Genomic DNA, 27,551 nt, shown 5'->3' on the forward strand with positions numbered 1-27,551 from the left:
TGTTGCAGCAGACGTTCAGCCGGTGGGAGTAAAGCAGAGGGATTGTGTCCACGGGAGTTACAGCGGAACAGATTCCACGGGAGACAAACACCAAGAACTAGGTAACGTATTATAACTGTTACACATGAGCATGAAATTAATATAGTACAATATTACTATGAGTGTCGGGTGAAATTCAGACACGATAATTAGACTTGATCGACCATAGACAATCCATCTTTAATTTCAGAGAGGTTCACGTACTGATTGGTTGAGGGTAACTTCGTAGGAGAACCTGAAATTGCGACACTGCCTAATACTAAAAACTGCAATCGACCTGATCTTAAGCGAGGACCAAAGTACACGTATTCTTATCCTAACACCGTGCTTTCGCAATATCCATGTTAATGTTATCATTCTGGATCATAGAAGTGGATATTTTCAAAGATACTTCTCTATAAAAATCAGCAATGATCTCTTGTCTCCCCCGTGTAGTATCAAGCCGAACTAATCGGGACCTCCCAGATATGTAACAGTTTTCATGCCACCAACCATTCCACGTTAATTAATTTTATTACAATCGACATTGCTTTGTCTCGATACTGATAGCGTCGTTAAATAACCAATTCAGAAACAATATTCGTCGGCCTGAATTAATCACGTAACTCTTAGTTATATAATAATTCTAATGTCTATTCGAATTTCGACCATCTTAGGTTAAAGCTTTTTCATTAGCACCTTTTTCAGGTACAGCCTATTTCATTTTCTCAGAGTAAGAAGCCGCTTTCCATACCCATACAAACAACTGGACAAATGAATATTTTGTACAACCCGATCTCAAGTGTTTACAGAATGACAAACATTTTCGGTCCGAATAATAGAACCACTTCCAGAATTCGCTCTTCTCCTAAGAACTATCCCCATGGGATTTAGTCCTAGAGAAGCCGCCATTCACGCACCTACTCAATAATTTCCCAGGATTTTATGAAACCGAAAGGTTCATTTCCATGTTTACAAGAGCACTGCACTGGTCCCTGTACTAAGTTAGATCAATCCAGTGATACTACCCCCATCCTATCTCTCCAAGATCCATTTTAATATTATCCTCTCACATGCGTCTCCATCTTCCTAGTGGTCTCTTTCCTTCTGACGTTCCCATCAAAATCCTTTATGTTTACGATATGCACTGCCCATCTTATCCTCCCTGGCTTGATCATTCTAATTATACATGGCGAAAAGTACAGATTATGAAGCTCCTAATTATGCAGTTTTCTCCAACCTCCTGTCAGTTCATCCTCCTCCAGTCGAAATATTCTGAGATTATGTTATCAGAACCCTCAGTCTGTGTTCGACCGTTAATGTCAGAAACTTTCACGCCCATACAAAACCAAAGGCAAAATTATAGTTCTCTAAATTCAGATTTTTAGTTTTTAGACAGCAGACGAGAAGACGGAAAGTTGTGAGCTGGTTGTCAACAAGCATTGCCCGAATTCAGTCTCCTCTTAATTCCTAGTTCCATCATAAATTTAACTTCTGTTGGGTAGTGTTGTTTTCATATAGTTTCATTTACAAATATTCCCAAACTGATTACCATATTGCATACAGTTAAGTCGGTTCCTGATTTTGGACATGTTCATTAGTATATTTTGTCTTTATTTGCTCCACGTTCGGGGGCTCGCGGTAGTGTAGTTGGCTGAAGCGCTATGCTACAAGCCGGAAGGTCGTGGGTTCGAGTTCCGATGAGGTGGATTTTTCAATTAACGTAATCCTTCAAGCCACACTATGGCCCTGGGTTCGACTCAGACTAATAGAATCTACCAGGAATTTTCCTTGGGGGTGTAAAGGGCGGCCGGCACGTAAAGCTGACAATCTTACCCCAATCTGTGAGCCAACTGTCAAGACAAAATGTGGGAGCGTTGACCTCTCACAATCCTATGGGCCTTCACGGCCTGTTACAGGGAGAGCTTTACCTTTTTACTTCACGATAAATTTATTTGCCGGGATGTATAATTCCTGTGTAATTCGTCATGGCATTTACATTCTTCCCCAGCAAATAAACAGTATAACCGGAATTCGAGTTCCACCAAGGAAAGGCTGCACTCGTCAATAAAGAAGGAAACAGTGACATTAAATTGAGAGAAGACCGAAACGTGAACGCAGAGTATCAATGCAAGAAACACTGAACGATACGGAGGTCCGTCTCAACTTTCGCCTCAAGCCTCTCCTGCTCCAGGCACAAGAAACTTGAGTACCAAAAGAAGTCGCGAGGACAACAGGATTATGTGAGATTTAGGTGTTCACACCGGCGGTTATGAAGAGTTGTATCTTCTGGGATGTTACGCAATATTGTCCGTTGGAAGTCAATCGACGTTTCGAAGAAACCTGATGCCTTCATCTTCAAGGTCGGAGAATAAATCAAGCAAGAAACCAGCGTGAAAGCAGTGACTTTTAACGGACTACACGGCGTTATATCGCAGAATATAGAACTGTTACTCCGAAACGTCGAGCGTTCTGCGAACTACACGGAGTTGCAACCCATAAGACCATACTCTTCATTGACCACTGCTGTAAGGACGACAGATCCAATATGGATCCTGTTTGCAGATACATTTGAAGAGTGTGGGCGAAAAAGTTGATAGCCCATATTTCATTGAAAAATGAACTATTACATAATATCGTCACGATTTAGGGCTGTGTGTGTCTATAGATGGATGGGATTAATTGAATTTATTGACCACTTGTATGCACCACTCTGATCTACAATTTGTAGAACACTGACACACAGACTAGTGTCCTCAGCCTATTACAGTTTACAGTAGCCGTTTCCTGGCAACGGCTTCTACCGAGGGAGATTCTTCAGCTTCCCGCACTCAGATCCTTTTGTCAAAACCGCCCGTGCAGAACTCTTGTGAACTGACAACTCAACTACTGTGTTCTAGGCTGGCGACCATTTCACATCAACCTTCTAGTCTTCTCTTTACAGACTGACTTCCTACGTCCAACTGAAATTTCTCACTCAGCAACCACTGCTTCACATCACTTCACTCAATTGAACTGGTGACAACTCTCTTATAGCTGCTGACAACTCCGACCAGCAACTAACTCGTTGATTAAGACTGTCCTGCTTATAACATCTCGGCACGGACCACATAGAAAACACTGTTCTATTTGGTATCCGTTGCAGCGGAAACGTGTTTACCAAACTGTTGCTTAGAAACAGTTTGCATAAGACTGTTCTGTTGTTGCGGGCGTTACAAATAACGGCCGCTGTTTACGGAGTCACAGCATAGCAAGAGGTCCATAATCCGTAATGTTATCATGACTACTATGACGCAGCTCTCATAAACTGAGATACATGTATCGAAAATTGAAAACGTGACACTGTCAATGTGCTGTAGCTACGTGATAACGGGAGGTTAATGAGACGGAGCTACGCGGAGGTACAATTAGTCTTTGAGGGAAAGAAATACGAGAAATGCCTTCTAATTAAGCATCCTATGCTTCGTGGAGGACGTGGCTGGCTAGTTGTAACATGTAATATGTTCTAACTAAACAGAAAGGGGCTGGCAGAAGGCAGCGAGACTCTTCAAATTCCCGTGCGTGAGCCATTAGGAGTCCAAGCAGGAAAACAGATAATCGCAATTTTCTTTTCAGGGTCCTATTACTGTCTTCAGTTGCTCTTGCTACTTAAGAGGGGTTGCGTTCCTTTATGTGGGTTCTCCAAAGCGTGCTTAAAATGAATACACGCTGCTAACGTCATGTCGGTTCCTCTGTCAATACGTGTGTTTCATCTAAGACACTACTTGCTTGTTTCGGTTGTATTTAGCGAAGCGATTCTAAGCTAAACGTCCAGCGATTTTTATTTTTGTTCTTGTGCGTCCAATATAATCGTCCTTTATATGTAACTTAAATTTTACATTTGAATACTTTTCTTAAAATGTAAAAAAAAAGCAAATTAAATATCCCACCGATTTGTATAAATTTTCATTTAAAAAATTTCATGAAATGAAATACAAGGGAAAATATTTATGACTTTATGTAGTGTATGAACAGCTTTGCAGCAATTAATTTGGACCTACGATGTTCCCGGACTACGTCAAACAAGAAATGCTTGCTTAACTTACTCAATTTTGGCTGCCATATTCTTCAAAATAGTCTCCCTGGGAACATATATAGAGATCCATTCGTTTTTCCCAAGCTTCAGAAGCACCGTGGAAGTCATTTTCCTTAATGCTGTCGAGTACCGCTTGTGATTCCCCTTGGATGTCAGACACTGTTTCAAAACGTCGTCCCTTCCCCTTCAGTTTCATTTTCAATTTGGGGGGGGGGGAACGGAATAAGGACTATGGCGATTCGAGTGATCTAGACTGAAGTGCCCATGACATGCTTGCAGATGCACTTCGATGCACTGCAGACTGACAGTAAGGACGAAGAGAAAACATTTTATATTTTATAACTTGAGCTAATAAATTTACAATGTGATTCTAAATTATTTTCGGGGTTTCCGTGGCGTATAATTTTTCAATCGGAAAAAATAAAATAAAACTGCTTACGGAATATGAAAGTGTAACTCAGAACGTTTTGTGACTCATAGAATCAATACTGCTGAATGCTAAACAACTTCAACATGTGCGCCTTTCGTGGCACCCCGACATTGGGCTCGTATTGTTCAAAATTTCTTGACGTGCATTTTCCTGGGCACTGGGTTAGTCGTGATGGACCAATTCCGTGGCCTCCACGCTCACCCGATATTACGCCTCTTGATTTCTTCCTGTAAGGATACGTTAAGGACATTGTTTACCAGACCCCTATGACCTCCCTCGATTAACTGAAGCTCAGAATTGTTGCTGAAATCGAAACAGTTACACCGCAAATGCTGGAGAACGCTTGGAGGAAAATTGAATACCGCTTGGACATCTTACATGCCAAGAAAGTTGTTTAGAATTTTGCAGTATTGAGTCAGCAAGTAATAAAACTTTTGGGTTACACTGTCATGTTGTGTCAGCAGTTTTATTCTGTTATTTTCAGTTTGAAAATTATAGGTCAGAGAAACTCCGACAACAATATAGAATCACCCTGTACTATCTGGAAACGTATAAACAGTGAAATTTAAAAGAATTTGTTATGACAAGTACGGACGGTCACATACAAGAAGTAACATTGACCGAATAAATAGCTCCATGTAATTCTTAGTCGATTATAAAGGACCCTGACGGTGGTGTGTAACACTCGAGACTACTGAGTTCTTTGAGTATGTCCATCGTGTGGTGTTCTAGTACCGGACAATGGACAAACTCAATAATCCGGAATAAAATTTGTAATTTATATATTTAGCTGTTCTCTGTCTTCAGATGAATAATTTAACGAATATTTGGTAGTAAAACATCTTTTCTAAACACTTTATTAGTTTAGTGTTAAGTACTGTTACGTCACCATATGACTTAGCATGAATTGTCATCCGTTGCTAGGCAGTGGCACAGTAAACACGACATTACGTCGTCAAAGAATGTGCCGCTAGGTAACGAATAACTCACAACGCCAGAATAACTGTTGGAGACGGTGTCTTCTGTTCAGTCCAACCCGAAGCTATATAACGAGAACCAGCGATACTTTAAGCGGGCACTGCCTTGGAACCTTCAAAATCGGAGATATAATTTCTCCCCCCCCCCCCCCCCCCCNCTTCTTCGGTGGCCCTTACATAATTGCAAAGGCAACTTTGGGTTCCGTAGCACCAGTGTGTCAGCTGTTGGGAACGTCATTAAATAAACTGAAGATAAAGAACAAATAAACAATTTTCTTTACTTGTTCCTTAATCCGTGATATAACTTAATATACCATATAATTTCAGTCATTTGGGGGAAAAATATTCACTGTGAGGTAACGCAGTGAGAGAACGCATCCATCGTGAACAGACGGAATAACCTTCGTGATCGCTCTGTTACATCAAAGAACATTAAAAATCGAAACAGACCGAACCGCATGAAATTAAGTTCCATTTAAGCGGAAAGGTAATCAGAGACATCCCGCAATCGTGTGACACGCTCAACCGTGATATTGCACACAGCTCAAGATCGCTGTGCTGAATGCTGTTCACATTTCGAGATGGGATTGTACTTTGATGTGATCCACAATGTATGTTGCAATAACTCGCAAGACAGAATTCGGACTTGCAGACGCTTTGTGACATATATACAGGAGAGAGTTAGTAAATAGGTCACAAATGGATATAAAATGTGTAACATATCATATTCGAACCTGGAGGAAAAATGTATTTCTCTTCATGGCCTCCACCAACATTGATACACTTATCCCAACGCTTTACGAGTGCGTCGAAACTCGTTTTCTCAGCCACTTCCGCGCCTCATTTATACTTATTCGTCACCAGCGAAATATTTGCCACAAACACTTCCCGCCGTGAACAGGAAAAATATATTTATGAATATCTTTTGCACTGAGTCCTTTCGCCCACAGCAGAACGCTGCTCTTCTGTAGTACACCCCTCAAGCATGGTCACCATTTTTACTACTGAAACCAGCCTCTGACAATGCGTTTGCGCTCCTGCTACCTAGACTGCCACGAAGCTGGACTGTGCTGCTGCCTAGTGATTCACATGGAAAACATATTACGTCCATTACAGCTGTTTTACTTCCACTTGTGACATATTTACTGATCTCCCGCGTACGTACAAGGCTCGTGTGTGTCTGTGTGCGCCTACTCGAAGACTGCAATTCGATACTCCGTTCATGTTTGTGGGACTTATTATTCAGAGATTTCCTTTAGGCCTGGTTCTTCTATCAGTTATTCACATTACGGATTATGCTGCATGAAGTTCGTGAACTTCATAAATCTTCGCAGCAGATCAGAAGTACTTTTGTTACTGAAGTGGAAGTAACAAGCTGTTTTTGGATTTGTTCCGGCTGGTTACAGTACCCTCAGAACTTAATGGGTCAAGATATGACGCCTCCCCATATCTCGAGGCCCATCATATGACATCAGCAACGAGCTCAAGTGACAGACTGTACGGACCGGGTATCGAATTCCTGCAAGGTAACTGAAATTGCTATTTCCGTTATTTGGCTATTTGTCCTGTACCTTGACACACTAGAGACACTCTTTATTACAGATGCCACTGAATGTTGCGGGAGAGTGGTATTTGAGAGGTCCGGGGTTGAAATCATGACTCGGAGACAGGCTGCACCGGCAGTATTACCTTTTTAAGCAAGTTCCCCCTCGCAAACTAGGCCACGCCCCCTTCTTCCCATACTCATTTCACTTCATTATTAACTAGTAAGTCTCACTTCCATCTAGTACCGACGTTAAGAACTAAACGCCAGTATAACTTTATCGTAACCGATCATAGTGGTCGCGCGGTCTAAAGGCGGGTTTACACTGAGGCAACCATTGGCAACCGCGCCGCACGCGGCGCAATCGCATGCTGCAAGTTGCTCACTTGCAGGTAGTGGGTAGCGCAATCGCATGCGGCTTGTGTCCCGCGTCCTCTAGTTGCTCCAGGCCGCAAGGTTATCCATCGCTAGTGGGTTCAGTTGCCTACTCGCATGCGGCATGACGAGTTAGGACACGGATAAAGCCAAGTGTCCTATCGAAGAATACCGCGAAAAGAGCATTCTGTCGGGTATGGGATTTTGAAATGAGAGGAGCTACCATATCCCGAAGGTAATTGAAGTCCCCTTTACACATGCGACTAAAATTTTTAAACAAGTAACCGTCATCTGCAACAAGTCTATTAAAAAAGTAATTGCGAGGTATATCACTATTAATATAAATGTTCGTGTACCACACTCTTCTCTGACGTTTTCTTCTCCTGTCCAAAATGAGATAAGCCGCGGCAGCAACTGCCTGCAGTGACATCTCTACACAAGCCGACGTAAAAATTGAAGCAACCAGTCGCTCTGGGTGTAGATGCTGTCGGTCGCATGCTGCTTGATAAACTTGACGGCAAACATAGTCGCCCGAGGAGGGCAACTAGGTTGCTTTAAGTTGCCTAGTGTAAACCCGCCGTAAGGTATGAACCGATTTCGCCCGCTCGAACACTGGGATCGTGGGTCCGAATCCCACTTGAGGCAAGGTTGTCTGTGTGCGTTTATTCTGTGTTTGTGTTGCTGTGTGTGTAGGTAGCGGCCTTGCGACTGGCTAATACCCCGTCCAGAGTCCTACCGTGTATAGATTAAAAATCTGTAAAAGCGTCCAAGGTCCACACGGGCTTTAAAGCCATAGATAGGTAGATAAACTTTATCGTTGCCTTCATCGCGATACCATTCGAGGTTATGTTAATCTACAGACAACTTCGTTAAATAGACCATATGCAAGTAAATAAATTGCTTAAAATCCACCCTACATGCTTCGGTTACTTTCTGTCTTTTTAGGGGGGATTCACACTTTCTGCTGGAATTATTAAATGTTCATATCTCTTCTCCGATAAATCTACTAACAATTCAGCTTCCATACCTGTAGACATGGTGTTCCTATCATCTAGCACAGGATAGTTTTGTGGTCCTTTCAGCCTCCAAACCGATGGGTGCAGCGCTAGAGGTGACCGGTGATGCTACCATCTGGTTTCGAGGTGGATAATATGTGGAACTATTATCTTCAAGCACCTGCATAAATTGAAATCGTTAGGTTATGAGTAGGATTAGCCTTGCTGTAGTTTACCAACATTGTGCCTAACAATATTACTAGTGTCATATTTAAGGCCCTCAGGCGGCATCATTCAAGAGTGCTGTTGTTTGGGTTACGACGCAATTGTAGTCTGAGAGAGACTGACCGACGTTTCGGAGAAACGTGCTGACACCATCTTTAGAATCTACTCTTAAGACTGAAGAAGCACGTTCCTCCAGGACATCGAAAAAATCTACCAGACTATACGGTCTCACATCGCAGAAAATAGTAATATTTTTTATTCTTTGTTACATAGCATCAGTTATTTGCAGTCTTGCTGCTCGTAATCGTGTTGATGCCCAGCTAGTAACCTTTCGTCAGTTGAGTTTCACGATAACTGGCATAAATATGCATTGCGTCTAGGTTTTGAATTCGTGAATGTTAACTTGAAAAAGATATTAAACTCAGTCGAAATGTTCTTCAGCAGGGGCATAAAGATAAGTTTAGTTTAACCATCTAGAAAACTGCATGACTGACCCGAAAAATGTATGAGACCTAGATTGGGTGCTTTGGCTTCCCCATAATAGCCATCTGAAATATTTTTCGCTCAGATATATATTTAGCAAGTTACACTGGAGACGAGGTAGAAATGCACGTGGATCTTCTTGTAAAGTTTGCGATTCAGTTCTAAGTAGAATTGGAACATGTCGACATATTTGTGTGAAAACCCCTAACATAAAATTTCGTGGAAATCCATTCATCATTTCACAAGTTGATAAAAACAAGTCACAGACAGAGAGAAGCGGCTGCATTAATAGTCATAATTGTGCAAATTTTCGTAACGAACGTGCAAATATATACCACGTATTGCGGCACGTAGACCCGTTGCGGAAAGTGTTCAGCGGTTCCGGGAACTCCGCCCAGAGCTCAGTCCGGAGAAGTGGCAACCTTTTCAGAAGGAGGTACGATAACGCGGGCACAGTGTGTCACCTGAGGGGATAACCATCGACCCCGAAAAGCTGAAAGCCGTGCGTGAATCGCCTACCCCGAAGATCAAACACGAAATCAGAAGCTTGCTGGACCTATGTACGTGTTACGGACGGTTTATTTCCGATCTCGCCAACGTCACGAAACCGCTGACTAGACTAACGGAGGAGAGCCAAGCCTTCCAATGAATTCCAGAAGTCCTGAAGAAAAAGAGGAGCAGCAGAAAGTGCTTAACGAAGAGGCCGCTCTGGACGACCAATATCAGAACGGGCGTTTAGCCGTAGTGTGCCTCCGACAGGCGAAGAAATTCACCCAGGGCGATGGTGGGTGCCTGCAGAAGTTTGTCTCTGCCCGAGGACGGATGATCTGCCATATCGTTCCTACACCGCGCAAAGGACACGGTCGTCAGGGACCAGGCAAGGACGATGTACGAGGGAGCCCTAAATGAAGGACGGTTGAGAGAAGACGACGGACGTAGCTGAAATTCAGTAACAGAATAAGGGGCCGAGGCCTGAAACAGCAGCTACGACTTGGAAGCAAGGAGACATTTTATGAGGCTGTTGGATAAACCATCGTGCTGGAGATCGCGAAGCGAACAGTCAGGTCTTCGTGAGAAGTTGGAAAACGAGAGACATTGTGGAGGAGCCGGCAACCGCCCAAGCGAAAGATTACTACTATCAGCTTAAGACCCAGAGATGTAGCAGCTCCGTCCACTCTCGGAACTTTTGCCAGCCACCCTCGAAGAAGAACAAGGATGATGATGGTACACATGAACCGGCTGGCACCTTATCAGGGAACCACCCGGGACGCATGCTCTTAAGGAGGGAGCAGTTGGAGAGTAATTACTGTGAGAACCGACCGACGGGGAAGGCAGTCGAGGCCAATCACAGACGTTACAAGCACAGCCTACGGAAAAGAAATGGCGATACGCCTGTAGGCTATTCTGGACGAATAGCCGTAAAGGGTGAGCAGCGGAGTGAGTGAATCAGAGGACTGCTGCTGTTCAGTCCTTGTGAGCTGTTGCTGACAGAAGCTGGTAGCTGAGACACAGGGACAGGTGGGGAACGCAGAGTAAGGGGAACGGCCGCCGTTGGGAGCCGTTACCAGAAAAGCTGAGAATGCTGTGGGTTCTGTAGTGAATTAGCAATTGCGCTACAGTTGCTTGAAGTTAAGAATTCTGTTTGTAAGTGTTCAATAAATCCAATTATCAATCCAAATCCCTTGTGTAGTCACTCGTATCACGTGACAATAAGTATATCTACATACACCGTTGTATTATTTCTTAATGGTTTTATCTCCAGTTTATTTTCCGAGTTATAAGTGCATTGATTTTCTTAGGGCATAAGGGCAGTATATCCATGATCAAAATAAATAAAACCAGAACATAAATTAGGAAACAAATTTGTTCTCTCTAATGTTTTCAATTATTCATGTTTCAAACACCGTGTAATCGATTTCTCAATTCCACAAAAAGTGGAGATAGAACCATTAATAATTAAGGCGACGATATGTTTATTAGGCAGGGTGAAGACCATGTCATTTAGCTGTAAGCCTATTGCAGAAAACAATATTGTGCAATTACAGCGGCGGCTGGTAGCGATTACGACATGGCTGCAGTCCAGTCCAGGCGGGTCCTGAACCTCGTTATCGACACAGACGTGGGGTCGGATGACGCCATGGCCATCATCTTGTGTTCTGCAGCACAGAGGAAGGGAGACGCGAACATTTGGGGTATCACGTGCGTTCATGGCAACACGTCACTGCAGAACGTGTGCGCCAACACCCTGAAGACACTGCACACGCTTGGCCGACTCGACGTGAGTATTGGTGGTGACGAGAACGAAGTTCGGTTCAGACTCCTCTGTCTTGCCATTTTCTGTCCGAGAGCATAAACGTTATAAAACACAGCTATGAAAAGTGTGTATCGTCTTTAAGGCTGTTAACGATATGTAGTTAGGAGACAGCTCAACGCTTCGGGAAAAGAAATGTTAGTAACTAAGCTGCTTATGAGGTTTCCCGCATGTTATGGTACCCGAAGTGACTGTAGGAAGTTACTGTCCTTGTACAAATCGTCATATTTTAAAGAAATTCGTTTAAGGGACAGTGAGTAACTATGCTGTAGGTCACATAGGAGTCCGTCGTAACACAGCAACATAACGGTCAAGGTTAAAATTACCCATCTACATATTTCGGCTTTTTAAATCCATCATCAGGCAAAACACATGATTACAATATTTATACACTATTGAACTGTTACATTATGAAATACAAGGTATAAAAATACAATGAATTATAAACTAATTATAAAACGAAATTTATGGAGTAAAATATGGCTAGAAACTCTTCATGTGATATTACATATCATGAAGTCAGTTGCTGCAATCTTCTTGTTATACTCTAGCGGACATAATGGTATATTCAACACATGTATACATATAGTAAACTGCTTGGAGGCCTGTGGTATAGGTGTAGTATTCTTTGACATTAATTGTTTGGCCGGTGTCTCATCTTACAGTGTACTTTGTCCGCTCTTTTGGGAATACAGATTGGAGTTGCAATCTGAATTCCCAACAGAGTGGATAAAGAAAAGAACCGACATTTAAAAATATTCGTTTTACGTAACATTAGAGACATTCAAAATATAACTGGCATTGAGGAGCACTAGGAAAGAGAAAACAAACCGCAAAGAAATTTCTAGACCTACATAAATATCGAAATTAATTAAATTGAATGCCGCGAAAATAATATATGCTACGACCTGGACGATAGGAATCGGAGATCGATTCGCAGCACGGGAGAATTTTCTCTTCTCCACAGCGTTTAAACTGTTCCTATGATTACGCAGCCACGAGTAAAATGGGTTCCAGAGCTCTGCCACCCGAACTGAAGCAGTGAGGGCGTGAAATTGGCCACACATCTCCATCCACTGCCGAGTTTAGGAATACGTGTAGCTATCCTTCCACTCCCCCGTACGTCTTTTGTGGCGTTGTTGCGCTTTTCTATTCTATGTCATTTATTTTTTTTATTGCTAGTGGGGTGGGACTAAGTCCCTTGTACTGCGGCAACTTCTCGCCTATTGTACCAGCCCCAGACAATAGGTGAGGGTGATTGTGGAGCAATTTGTGGAATGAAGATTGGCAGGGGAAACCGAAGTACTCGGAGAAAAGCTGCCCCAGCGCCACTTTGTCCACCACAAATCCCACTTGACCAGACCGGGGATCGAACCCGGGCCGCCGCGGTGGGAAGCCAGCGACTAACCGCTTGAGCTACGGCGCAGCCCTCAATATGTCCTTACGTACATGCGCGCACTAGTGAGAACATACGCACGAAGGAAGCAAAAACACGGACGCCGCAAAAAGAAAGAAAAAAAACGCGGAACGGAGAGAGAGAGATTCGTTCCCAAAGAATCTCATTTTCATGTGAACAACGATAATGAAGTAGCATGGAAATAAAATTGACTTGCGATCTAATGTAGTGCAACGGTTTCAGAAAGTTAACAGTTGCCTGAAGATGGCCAAGTAAGGCCGAAACATGCAGAAATTGACGTGATTTTAATGTTATTTTAAATTTATGAGAGATTGTGAACATTTTTAAGTTGCATTAAAGACGGAAATGAATGAGATGCTCAGATGTAATATTATTAACACACACTTCTGCAACGTATTCTTCTTTTAATTTCACTGCGAAAGCAAACAAAATAAATCTATGCGATAAAATATAAATTTCAGAACATATGAGACTGCAGATAATTTTCAGAGGATTCACATCTCATTAACCCACTTCGTTAAGATCTGTTTCAGCGGCCTCCGTAGTCTAGGGGTAACGTTCCCACCTCATGACTCAAGGTACGCGGGTTCAAACCCGGTGGAGGTCGTGGAATTTTTAAAGGCGGAAAAATTCAGGGAACTTTAAGCCGTGTGTCCCGTGTCGTAAATTTACGGCACGTAAAAGAACCTCATGTCTCTAGGAGCCCTCTGAGCTAAATTAGGCAACAGTTTCCCGACCAAGTAGTTTCAAATGCCTCTGGTAGGTGGGAGAAGTATCAAAGTACCGAGGGCCGACCTCGTTGGCTCAACGGGGCTGATAGCACGCACCAGTACCGGTAGGGTATGGAGACTGGTAGAATAGCAAAGGGGGACGTACAATAGATCAACAACTGGTCGCGGTGCATGGGGAAACCCACCCCCTCCAATAATAATAATAATAATAATAATATCAGTTTTAATAGTATCATCCCACAAAAATGTTGTACGCATGTGTGGCCAGATTCCTGTGTTCCGTGGAGCCGCGGATTCTATAGTGGAGACGTTTCAACGAGCGGAGAATATCCATGGCAGTGATGGGTTCGGGAATTTCGATTACCGAGACGCCCCTGACGTGGCCCAAGTAATGCAGAAGGAGAACGCAGTCAACTATCTCACGCGCATCGCGTCCCAGAATCCAGGTAGGTTACACACAGTCAGCAACACACACTTATTGTCGCGAAGGAAACAAAAGAAATACTGCGAGAAAATATTATCCACTGTACTGTACTGTGCGCCTCCAGTAATTTTCACCAGCATTGTTTTTCTCTTTTGCACGAACAGTTATTCTCGCTTCTTTTGCCCACAAACTTTTCGACCGTAGGTTTTTGTTCTGCTGTCAGTTACATCCACATTTATACAACTACCATTCGTTTTGTATGACTGCCAGAACTTTTTTTTTTTCACAGATATTTCGTCCACTTCTTTTGTTCGCAATTATAAGTTCAGTTTTATTACCAGTTATTTTCGTCCACCTCCTTAAGTTGACATATGTCAATTTTATTTTTATGTAATATGGCACCAAATATTTCTCCGTACAAAATAACTTATTTCGATCAAACTTAAGTTGTATTCTGCAACTGACATGGCAACGGTAAGACCGGGATAGTGCAAGCAGAACAGACGACCGTCGATTGGGCACGGCTGAGAAACGAGTGTCCGCGGAGCGAACACGCGACTCCACAGCTTGTGTGTGACTCTCGTGTGTTGCCTAAAACGTTACACTTTTGGTGTCCTCTTACATATGCAATGACCATGGCCCTACAGAGGTGAGTTGGAACCCGGGCCACTCAGAAATTTTTGGATCCCCACCCCACTCCTAAAGCCATATAAGTACATGAATATGTGTATTTTAATAACGCTCTAACAAATCGGGGCACTCGAAAGCGTAGTTGGTTGAGGCACTGTACTAGAAGCCGGAAGGTCCCTGGTTCGAGTCCCGATGTCATTGAATTTTTATGAATTGACCTAATCCTACCAGCCTCACTATGGCCCTGGGTTCGATTCAACCTCTAACAGAAATGAGTACCTGGAAGATTCCTGAGGGCAAAGGGGGTCCGGCGCGTAAGGCTGACAACCTTGCCACCATCTGTGAGCCGATTGTCTAGAAAATGTGGAAGCCTTGACCTCTTACACCCCTATGGGCCTTCACGGACTGTTACAAGGACGATTTTTCCTTTTTAATGCTTTAAAAAATCATATGTTCTACTATTTATAAAATAAATTTCACATTATACAGTAAAAAGTATTTACAGCGTTTTACAATTTACGCCCAACTGGCCCTCACCCTCTTCACTAGCCTGCCAGTGACCCTTTTGTGTCATCCGAGAGGGGGTGCACATTTCTGTTCTTACAAATTTAGTGATCCTCTTGCGTTATAAAACAGAGTGCACATTCTGTGTTCTCTTTCCAGTGACTCTTATGTGTTATGTCCTTTTGTAGGTGCAGTTACCCTCCTGTGTCTCGGTCCACTAACAAACGTCGCTCTAGCCATCAGAATGGATCCCAGTTTCTGCACAAACGTCAAAGAGATATTTATAATGGGTGGAAATATAGAAGGTAATTGTGGCTTTGTGTGAAATAAACGAGCAGTTATACTATTATAGAAATTACGGTGACGAATGAAGCCTAGTGGTTCCGAGGTTGTGCCTGTGAATGTCAAAAGAGGTTTCTAAGACCCTTCCATTTATAGTACATCAGTCTGTAGGCTTTCTACCTACATTCTCCCTTGGGTGCAGGAAGTCCAATTGGATTTTTATAAGGTCTTATTGCATTATATATAGATGTTCTGTCTGTTTCCTTTTATGTGTATTTATTTTGCCCTATAGCAAATTTACGCAGGACTCCCCCAAAGAAACATGAACATTATTTAGTTTCAGGGAGAAGAATCCTTCCAGAGAAGGTAGTCAATAAATCCTTCGCCTTTTAAGGATCCCAATGAATGTTTACTTTTATCGCGAGAACCCGCCAACTATTCCTGTCCTCAGCCAGCTGAAAGCATTCGATCTCCTTAGATCCAATATTTCTAATATCTGTCTTGTATCCCACGCAAACCCGTATCCGAGAAGTGGTCTCTTCCTTCATGTGTACTTGTGACTACATTGTACAGTATATGTGTCTTACGTCTTCAGTGCGTACTAAATGCTCCATACTTTGTACAGTTAACTTACAATTCATTTACCTCTTAAACCCTTTCTTTAATGCAGTGTTTTCCCCAGAATGTTACGATGTTACCATTTCATTAAACTAAGATACTGGCGCCTAATTCTAAGTAGATATGCAATGAGATACTGGAGAGCCATGGAAAAATCGTTCGGTCTCTCAGGCGAGAGAGCCAGGCGCGCCTTGTGTCAGATTGGGCTGGCTGGTAGTGTACTCGACGAACGAAGAGAACATACATACACATTACAGTTTCTCTTCAATATCGCCCCAGTAATTCGTTAAACAGCTACCGAGAAGCGAGCCTATACGTAATGTGCAGGCCGAGTGACTCGGCATTGCATGTTGACGGTTTGTAAACCCGGTCTCCTGTGCTAGGCACCTGAAAGATTTCAAGGAGAATGTCCAGCCTATAGATGATGTCATCCAGATTCTCCTAAGTGAGGATTCGGAGTTTTCATTCGATTCAATTCTGTCCAGTAACTACCACATTTGTTTTCGTGTATTTGCAACTGGCTCCATGTTTGTTTACCGTGGTTAGGACTTGGGATGGGATCGGCCGGCGTGTAACGTATTGTGATGAAATAACGGCTGGGTAAACACTGCTTAAAAACCGAAACAGCAACAGAAGCGGAAGTTATTTTGCTAGGCAACGGTTCCCTAGCACCTGTTTCCAAGGCAACGAATATTAACAAAGACATTCCCGTGACAATAACCAGAATAACATAAAACGATAAACCGTTTGACATGGTGACTTATATTCGGGCCGCGTGGAAATTATAAAAAGGAGTTCATTCGTGAATTCAAGAGATTCATTCTAAGAGACTTCAGCAGGCAGTTCAGTAGTTGAGGATTCAACTGTGAAGTATTAACTAGATAAGATTCGTTGTCAAGCAACGACGAACAAGCAGACACTGAAGACTTTGTGCGCTACAGTTAACAATAATTATTGTTAACAAATAATTACAACATTCTAAAGATTATAATCTTTAGAATGTTGTAATTATTTGTAGTTACCATCTGTGAGTGTCAAATAAATTTATTCATCTAATCCATAACCCATTACTATTAGTCACGCTAATCCCGAATAGGTCACAGTATAATCTCACGAGACCTGTTCAGCAGTTTACTGAGGTCTGTGAAGGAAGGTTGTAATGTTTGAGCCCTTCGTTTGTCGAGGCCTTTAACATTCAGCCCCAAACTGACGAGAGGAGCTTTTGTCTCTCCTGCCTCAGCAATCGGAAGACCTTCGAGTAGCTCAGATGACCGCACTGTATAATCAGCTGCATATTTTAAACTAATAAATTCAGAGGAGTGAAAATATTCTTCTCGGAAGAGGTCTGCAATGCTGTATTGTAACTTTGAAGGAACTGAACAGATGAATATACACAAATTAAAAAGAAGAGATCGACGCTATGTGTTCTCACTACCGAAGGCGTCATCAAATAACCGTCTGAAGGAAATGGGCCTTTAAGCTCTGTTAGAATTCTGTGGGTGGCATTACGAAGCAGTGTGTAAAGGTACAAGTAAATTTACTCCTACGTTTTATTAATTAAGCACCATTATATGAAGACGTATGGAGGAATGAAGGTATAGCTCCACAGTTCTTGACATCTGCCTTAAGGTGGAGGTGTGTGGTCAGCTTCAGGTCCTGGCCGCTTTACCTCATGGAGGAAAAAGCCCTTGATGCCCACTCTACAGGTGGCTGGGTGGGCCACAGAGACAATCCGGACGTTATGGGTAAGAGAACATTTCTTGTCCCCACCGGCAATTGAATCTCGACTGCTCGGTCTTCCAGTCCATAGCCTAGCCGGAGTACTGACAAAGCTATCCCGGCTCCTCGAAGCTCTCAGCATCTAGCCTATATAGCGCCGAATGGTAGGTTACTGGTGGATGATAAATTGGGATTCGGAAGGAAGCGATTGCAGTCTAATCAGGGCTTAACAACTGCTTGGAGAGAGTGTCGGAAACGTTGTCCTGGTGAGATTTGAACCCAGTACGTCCCGAATGAGAGTAGAGCGTTACCGTTATGCCAATCCGCTAGGTGGGAATTTCATGCTGAGAGGAACGAGTATATAACAGTAGTAGTTACTATTTGCCCTATACGGAAATGTTCACCGAAATAAAGCGACAGGAGCGTGAAGCTGACCACTTCGCGTAGTTCCAACTACAGAAACCTCGGAATTTTGGCTACCCTTTCCTTGAAAGACGCTTCACTGCGCTGTGTTTAGACGAGGAGATGCCGGGATCGACTCTTGTGGCTGACTTCTAAGGCAGCGTCTACACGAACGCACAAAATGCGTCTGTTGTTACGAACGTCGTGACGTCCGTTGTAGAAATAAACAAGAGAGGCGAATGCTACCCTTTCTTCGAGCTCCATTGCAGACAAAAAATAACTCACCGCATTCTGCAGCTGTGTGGTGTCCTCAGCAACGTCCCCAGCAAAGTACATTCATTACAACGGACGCATTTTGTGCGCTCGTGTAGACGCTGTCTTGCAGTTCCCGAGCATAGGTACGCCCTTTCCAATTCTTCATTCACGATCGGCTTATAATTTCTCCCTGGACGATGGAATTGATACAGCATAGTCGAATTAACGAACAACATTCTGAATTGGAAGCCGATCACAGAGGGCCGCGCGGTGTAAGGCATGAACTCTCTTCGCCCGCACAAACGCTGGGATCGTGGGTTCGAACCGACTCAAGTCATTGATGTATGTGTGCATTTATTCTCTGTCTGTGTTCTGTGTAAGTAGCGGCCTTGCGAGAGACTGATCCCCCGTCGAAGGAGTCCTACCGACTGATTAAGAAATTGAAAAAGCGGCCAAGGTCCAACGAAGCTCTGTAGACCCATGGACAGATAGATTCTGAATTTGAAGAAGTGTTGTAGTGACATGTAGTGTATATCCTTCCGCGGTTGATGAATGCAGCCGTGCGATGCGGTTCTGATGGCGGCGATTATGCACAGTACTATCTTCCGGGATTTGATGACGTGTAATCTGGTGGCTGTTTCCTGAAACTTCGGTGGAATATGCTGCCTCCGTCTTTAGGGTAAAACAATGAATGTTCAACCCAAAAGGTGGATATATGTTCCTCCGAAACGTAAGGGACACATGTAACAAATTACACTGCATATAGGAAACGACAGTAATTACATTTTGCATTTTTTTAGGCATAGGAAATGTGACAGCTGCAGCGGAGTTCAACTTCTGGTGTGATCCCGAGGCGGCCTATGTAACAATACATAACATGAAATGCCAAATTACAATATTCCCTTGGGAGGCGGCATATAAATACGGCAGAATTTCATATGTAAGTATTGTCGCGTGTTACCTGGTAACCTACTTCTGTCTGCCAGATAACGCGATGAATAATTTCCCGTAGTTTCGGATTCAGCGATTATTTATTGAACCCACACTTTTACACACTTACAAGTACTATTATTATCCAGTATCCAGTCCTTTGGATTGTCAGGGTGGGGAGGATGTTGAGGATCGTGGACTCCACACGACGCGGTAACACGCGTTGCCAGTGGTGACGTAACAGCAGAGAAGCTGTGTTAAGCAATAATTGCCGCGGTGACGTAACAGCATAGGAGCCGCTGCCGCTATCGCTGCTATGGTAACAGTCCAGTAAACACCCCCTCCCCGACCGCTGTAACGTAACAGCAGACGGTGCTGCCGCTGCTATGGTAACAGAACAATATAAGAAGCCAACTGTGCAGTGTGTGTTGTGAATCCAGAAAGCGTGAGCGCCAGTAGAAGCCAGTGGTTAGTCAGCACGGACAGTTCGACATTCTAATGAGTAGTTAACACGAAAGGACCGACTGTGAAACGACTTGTTGAACATTTGTGTTATAGTTACATGGAAGAGAAATAAGGTGGCGTCGCAAGAATACGCCTCCAGGCCTTGTTTCACATCAAACGATTCACGTGGTTGCTTACCAACAAATCACTGTTTGGCACTCATCATTCACTGAGCAACGGTACAATCTGAAAGAAAACATGGGGATGGAAGAATTGAAGGAAGCAGTACAGAAACAAACTGAAAATTATAAAGAATTTAAATATGGTTTCAAGTATATGGAATCTCATAAAATTCAGGGACCAGCTGGGAGTCAGGATGGAACTGAAGCTGCTGCAGGCAGTGGTGATATCTTTCATCCAAGGCAAGGAAACTGTGACAGATACCATGCATACCAGAGAGGCTCAGGATTGTCACAGCAGTCTAGGGATGGACATCACATCAATATGAGCATTCTAGCAAGACGCAGCAAGCATGGAACTGTACCTTCTGGTAGTACAGGAATGATTGGCAAGCCTGGGGCACCTCACCATGAACATTATCATCCTCGCACTATTGCTGAGTGCAGATTCATCTGGAGATCTGCACTGGCGTTAAAAGGATTGAAAATGAAGATCTGGCGAGAAAGAATAGGAACTCCACACAAAGCAGTCCACAGTGAGCCCCATGCAAGGGGAAAGAAAAAGATCAGTCTGAGAGCTCGGCTCCTAAAAGAGTTTCCAGATTTGAAGGCATATTCATCTTTTTATCGGCACTAGAGAAAGAGAGAGAGAGAGCCAGAAACCAGAGAGAGAGTGTTAAGAGCAGTATTCAGTATGAGTTGAAGTCCAGCAGCTACGAGTTGAGTTGTATCGAGTGAATGGAAGTGACTCCAGCAGGAGAAGTAATTATGATACTGCAGATGGCAGTAGTTGTGAAACTGTAAATTGTGTAAGAGCGAGTGTTCAATAAATTCTCTAAGATCCAAAACGGCGTGAAGTTATTTGTCGCGTTACATACACCCAACACGTGACAGTATTCTACATAAGAGTCATCATGGTAACAAGTATTAACTAGCTCCAGGAGCAGTGAACTTCTTTGTAAGGTTTGAGGTTTTCACGGCGGTGACTATGAAGAATGTCGTCTTCTGGGATGTGGCGGCGTATAGATCTTGTGTGAACCGACGTTTCGGAGGAACGTATAGCTGCAGAGGTCTGCAGCAATCTGTTCATGGTGGCTCCTCGCTCGCGGATTTTTCAACCCTGAAGACGGAGGCGATACGTTCCTCCGAAACGTCAGTTCACCCAAGATCTACACGGTGCCACATCCCAGAAGACGCCATTCTTCTCAGTGAATTTCTTCCTTGAGAAACTGACAATAGAAGACATGGTCATGAAATCCCCCCCTTTATATACACATGTAACCCCAAAGTTCTCATAAGATCCTGCCAGTTAATCCCGTCTGATGCCGTATTAATGCAATCCACATCGCCACCCTCCCCTCCCAAAGTTGTTTAAGGTATACTTTAATATTAACCTCCTATAAACTCCTCAGTTATCCAAGATATTTCTTATTTTCATACATTCTAACCAATATATTTTTTAATTCATATATCTACTGTTACATAATCAAATGATGCTTCTTGATTTTATCGCCATAATATTCGATAATGTATTATATATAACAGTTATTGTTATGCAGTTGTACGTAATTTTGGCGCTGATCACAGTGGCGCGCGATCTAAGGCATGAACTGTCTTCGCTCGCTCGAACACTGGGATCATGAGTTCCAAGCCCACTCAAGGCATGGATGTTTGTACTGTGTACGTTTATTCTGTTTGTGTTGTCCTGTGTGTAGGTAGAGGTCTTGTGACGGGCTGATCCCCCGTCCAAGGAGTCCTACAGACTGTGTAGGATCAAGAAAGTGAAAAAAGTCTCGAAGGCCCAACAAAGGACTGTAGAACCATAATAATAATTGTAATAATAATAATAATCGTAATGTGGGCGGCCTCAGGATGGAGACTGTCTAGGGGGGCTGAACGACCGAGGGGCCGGAGTTCGAGTCCCAGTAAAATCAAGAATTTTGCCTTACTCATGTCGTCCAGACCGGCTGTGGGGCACACCCAGCCTCCTTTCTAAAAGGTACCGTGAGCTCGTTCCTCGGGGATGAAGCGGCCGGGGTGTGAAGCTGACCACTCACCTCCAACTAATTCTGAATTCATGGATGTATACATTCACATACAACGTCCTTCGTTTCTATGAGATATTTTTGCAGAGGAAACGAATGATGGCATGGCATGTCTGTTTCCACTTTTCGTCTTCAAAATTGGTCAAAGGATTTCAGTTCGTATGTGGGATCTACAAAGAAAGCCGTTCGGATTTCATTTTGGCCACGAGTTATCGCGTATCTTACATCAATGTAATATCGAAATATAGTAACGAGCACTGTACAAACAATAAATATTGAATACAGTTTCGATTACGCTAAGATAAATAACTATTCGAAAATGTTTTCAACAGAAATACAAAAGCACGGTATTTTTGAGATTTGAGGTTCTTAACGGCTGTGAATATAACGATTACTTTTTCCTGGGATGTGACGTCGTAGACTCTGGTTGAAAGGTACCAACGTTTCGGATTAACCTGATGCCTCCATCTTCATGGTAGTCCTGAGGGAGAAGTGTGGAGTAACTGGCATTGGTAACCGTTTCTGCAATTTTGTCTGTAGTTTAACGGGCAGCAAGGATCATAATTTTATTGTATTTGGGGCAAATTCTTGTAACAGAAACATCTGTACACTTATTAATCAACCATTTCATGATGGATACATATAATTTGAATCCTAATTTCCGAAAATTATCTACTATCATGGAGTCCCTGGCGCTGAAATAAAGTAGTACACCTTGAAGATTGAGGCAGTATGTTCATTCGAAAAGTTGATACTTTCCAACCGGACTACACGATTTCAAATCCCAGAATACAGTAATCTTCAAAACCAAAGTAGTCTGTATATGAATACAGTGTAACTGTACATACACATGCAGACTGAGTTTGTTAACCACACAACTTAGGTTGAGTGTAATATAAGCAACTGACAAGAACAGCGATTAAGTTCGTGTACCTGTTCTCGACACCAGGCGGGTTACTCTCGGTTAAGTAGGAAGCAATTTGTACGTTAGTCAGGGTTCATCCTCCGTCACAGACTTCACTTCTTAAAATCTGTGCAAGATGGATTCTAAAACAGTTCATGAAACAGGACATACGTAACAATTTGCATATTATAAACTTCTTTCGAACAAGTATCACGAGAAAGGTGACGAATTCTTAAGACGCACCGGCCTTTATAACAAAACATGACCACCGTAACAATTCAGGGAGGAAAAGTGAGATTTTGGAACGTAAACTCCCAACCAACGTTCCCTGTAGGCAAGTGAGCAAGCCATGGTAGCTTCTGAGAAGCAGTTGGATTGACTTGAGCACCCCGGGTGCCCATAACTTACTTATGGAGCTGAGCCCTTCTTGAGAGAAGCCAAATGTGCATCTACTCAAGAATTCCCAGACATTAAATTTATAAGCTCCCAAAAATATATAAAAAAATGTAGTTTTATTTTCAATCTTATTTTTATTAAGTCAATAAAAGAGCGCGGGAGTGCGACAGCCGTTGCGCGCGAAGCTTAGAGGGAATACTGCTCCACTGCAGTGTTATCAGCAGGGCCCGGATTTTCATGACCTGAAAATATTTAAAAAATGACCTATAAAATGATGGAAAAAATCCAGAAAAATTACCTAAAATATGATCAAAAAATGTAATATGCAGGGCCCGGATTTTGATGACCTGAAAATATTAAAAAATGACATAAAATGACCGAAAAAATCCAGAAAATGACCGAAAGGAGAAAAGAAAGAACACCTCGCTTCCATGTTATTCAAATTTCAGAAAACATATGAAGAAAAATTCCCTAAAATGGCCAAAAATGGTATAAAATTACAAGAAATACCCTTAGAAGTCCAAAAATTTACCAAAAAATGAAAAAATATAAAAAATGACAAAAATTACCTATAAAATTTACATTCTGTAACCAGCAGCTCATATCCGAAATTTATATATTCAAGAGCATCGCATAAGATACAAGGAAAAAAAGATGACATGTCATCAAAATCCGCGTCCTGGTTATGAGGCACTACAAGCAACCACAACTTAGCCATGCCAAAAACCGACCACGTAGACTTAAAGCCGAAGTTTATACAGCACTCAAGGCCATTCACACATTCCCTACAAAGTAAGAGATTTAAAACAACTTGGATATAGGCACATATCTAAGTACATAAACCTCATAAGATAGCCGATAACTATATGTTCAAAGACCGTATACGTAAACACACGAGACCGCTTCTCCAAACTCCTAATACAACCAGTTACTTCCATAAACTGGAGACATACACGTGTCGTCGCAATATAAACCAGAAAAAAGAACAATTACAACAAGTAACCAATCCACAACCCCCCCCCCTTTTCACTCGGCACACCGACTCCAGTCAACAATACATTCCTGATTAAAACAAATAGAAAAACATGCACAACGCACACAACACACCCAACACAGTACACCAATATTGTATACCTGTACACTAAACCGTACATAACCTCGTCCTCAATTTTAAAGTGTTTTGACATTTTAATATAGCGCGTATGTATCTCGATGTGAAAAATTGATCCATATTGACTGAAATTCGTTTTAACATAACTTGAAATTCAATGACTCTGTAATCATTTGTTTATTTCGACCAGCGATGATATAGTAAGATCGAAACTTGTGCTGGTATAGTATTGATCACAATAAATGAATTCCGACAATTTTCTGTTTCATTCTCTTATCAAGTCACTGTTGTGTAGACGCGGAGACTGTATATACAGCTCGAATATATTGTGCCGTTGCATAACAATGGCCGGGCTCGTACTGCTGCGAACTCTAACTGCGGTCCGAGGTCTTGCTCAAGCCCACATTCATCGGAAATTTGCTTCAAAAGGCTGTCATTTCGCTTGCGACTACGAATTGAAGGAGGCGATGCACATATGGCTTACCCCCCGATCGAAAATATTTTCCTCTAGTGGTAGAGGCATGTGGAGCGCTGGAAAGTGCAATGAAAAGCACGGGACTCTGTTGAAAAAGGATACACTTCCGAGTTATGTACTGCTGTTGTGTTAATTTTAGTATTGTGATATGCCACTCGAAAGCCGGAATAGTGAAGTAATAATAGACGTTCATTGGTAGGCAACTCGGTCAACACATTCCCGCGGCTACGAATACTCAATAATCGAGTATCTTTTTATTGCTAGTGGGGTGGGACTAAGTTCCTTGTACTGCGGCCACTTCTGGCCTATTGTACCAGCCCCAGATGATAGGTGAGGGTGATCGTGGAGAAATTGGTGGAATGAAGATTGGCAGGGGAAACCGAAGTACTCGGAGAAAACCTGCCCCAGCGCCACTTTGTCCACCACAAATCCCACTTGACGAGGTCCGGGATCGAACCCGGGCCGCCGCGGTGTAAAGCCAGCGGCCTAACAATCGAGTAACTTCCGTTGCTATGCAACGGCGCTGTAAACACGCCTTCTCAACAATAGAGAGGCTGTGTTTTCTGCGTGGTCCATGCAAAGTAGTTATAAAGAAGAGTTCAATTGAGAAGAACTGAGTCGAGTTTCGAGACGCCAGCCTTACAGGATATAACCTTGGGAACTGAATTTAGTCCAGTCTTCGGAATAAGCAGTTGCAGAATAACGACAAGAATGGGATTAGGCTGTGAAAAGGAGACTTAATGTGTGATTTGAAGTGACAGATTGTTGTAAATACGTTGCCAGGATACGACTAGTAAAGGCTGAGAACCCTATTGCGTGTACAACGGTGAACTGTTAAGTATGGGAATAACGGTAGCTGTAACTGCCTGTAGTCCCGAGTACTGTGTATAAGGTTTCAGTAGATACAGTCAGTAATCCAAAACCCGCCTCTAGTCACGCCTAAATCTTGACAGTGTATACATTGCAGATACATTTTGCCTTGCACTCGTAGTACGTCGGATTACGTTACATAGGCCTGTTTAACTGCAATAAGTTAGCATATGATTAATGTGAAAGGGAAAGCGCAAGGAAAGCGCTGAACTGTAGAACAAAGGCATTAATATTGCTTTCCATTCTTGTTTCGGGACAGAAACATAGGAGTTTAATGGTTAGGGCCTTGTTTCTTACTCGGGATGTCTCCGGTTCAATTCTTGATTCAGAGAATCGCTGTCTTAACAGAATTTCGGGGTTTACGTCAGTCACTCGAGGCAACTGTCTGGATATTACCTCATATTAGGCTACGACAGTTTCCTTCCACATCCCTTCCAGTTCATTTTTCAGTAGTCGAATCATCCGACGCTATACGCACGTATTGAACTGTTAACATCCCGGTAAATAAAAATGTGAAAATTATAGAGCTCTGCCTGTGATTAATTAAGCAACACGTTATAATGATATATGGAGGAATAGAGGTATACTTCCACGCATTCGTAATGTCTGTACAATATAGGATGATTGGTCGGGACTTCAGGGAGAAGAGAAAAATTAAAATCTTTTTTCGTATGCCTGAAATCGAACCTCAATTACTCGATGGTCCAGACCATAGCTTAACCAATATTCCAGCTTTCGTCTATAAATAAATGACAAATACACTGTATTTGAGGTTGTCACAACGCTGACTAAGAAGACGTAACGCACGGACCTTTGTGAGGAACACACTGCCTACATCTTCAGGGTCAAATACGGAACCAAACAAATAGCCAGCAAGAATCAGGCGAATCCCGAAGATTGAGGCCGTATGTTCTTTCGAAACGTCGGTAAAGTTCTACCGGACTATACGGCATTACACCGCAAACGACAGTACTCGTCAAGTACGTAAGTCCCGTTAAAAGAATTCGGGTTTGGATCTGGGAACCTGTCCACATTATTAACACGCAGACTAACGATAATACTCTGTTGCAGGAGTGGCGGAAGAACGTTCTGGGCGCCGTTGAGAGTCCACAGGCTCAGCTGATGAACAAGGTTGAGAAGTTGATGCTGGACAGAGAGATGTATGGGGTGTGGAGTCGGTGTGATCCGTTGGCGGCAGCCATCTTGTTGGTACCTGAGGTCGCAACTAAGATGAAAGAGGTGTATGTGTCGGTAGAGCTACATGGTCACAACACCAGAGGCGCCATGGTAGTAGACCACTTAGAGAAATTAGGATTCAAACCAAACGTAACCATCATCGAAAGGGTTGATTTAGAACTGTATAAAAAGTTACTTCTAGAAGCATTCGACCCGGACATGATCAAACCCTGAGCCTCACAGTATTACACACTACACATAAAACTGAAGAACTTTGTACCAATTGCCGCTACTTCCGCCCTACCAGCGCGATATTGCTCCGCACCAGAGATATACCTTGTGTACTTGTCTGTTCAGAACGAAACACATTAAAAAAAGAAAAAGGAATAAAATATTACCACTCTGGTTTCCGAAACAGGAAGGCATTAAATATAGCCTAAAATAGGCCTACTACATTTAATAAATATTACCTAGTTAAGTATTTCCAACGTATCAAAATATTTCGACCCACAAAATGCCAACATCAGGAGTACAGATAGACTTGAAAGGATTCTGATGATGGTGTATACTGTACTTATTTTGGATTTCGCTCATCGTCTGGTATGTA

At 42.8% G+C, this 27,551-nt stretch overlaps 1 protein-coding gene across 1 annotated transcript; it reads left to right on the forward strand.

The window, feature by feature from the left end:
* Window positions 1-27,551, forward strand: LOC111861547 (pyrimidine-specific ribonucleoside hydrolase RihA). The gene is made up of 6 exons (XM_023846207.2): window positions 1-101; window positions 11,167-11,399; window positions 13,849-14,026; window positions 15,327-15,443; window positions 19,215-19,354; window positions 26,840-27,551. Exons 2-6 carry the CDS (start codon window positions 11,190-11,192, stop codon window positions 27,176-27,178), a joined length of 984 nt encoding a protein of 327 aa, XP_023701975.1. The 5' UTR covers window positions 1-101; window positions 11,167-11,189; the 3' UTR covers window positions 27,179-27,551.

Source organism: Cryptotermes secundus, unplaced genomic scaffold (assembly GCF_002891405.2).
Source record: "Cryptotermes secundus unplaced genomic scaffold, Csec_1.0 scaffold48, whole genome shotgun sequence".
Classification (NCBI taxonomy): domain Eukaryota; kingdom Metazoa; phylum Arthropoda; class Insecta; order Blattodea; family Kalotermitidae; genus Cryptotermes; species Cryptotermes secundus.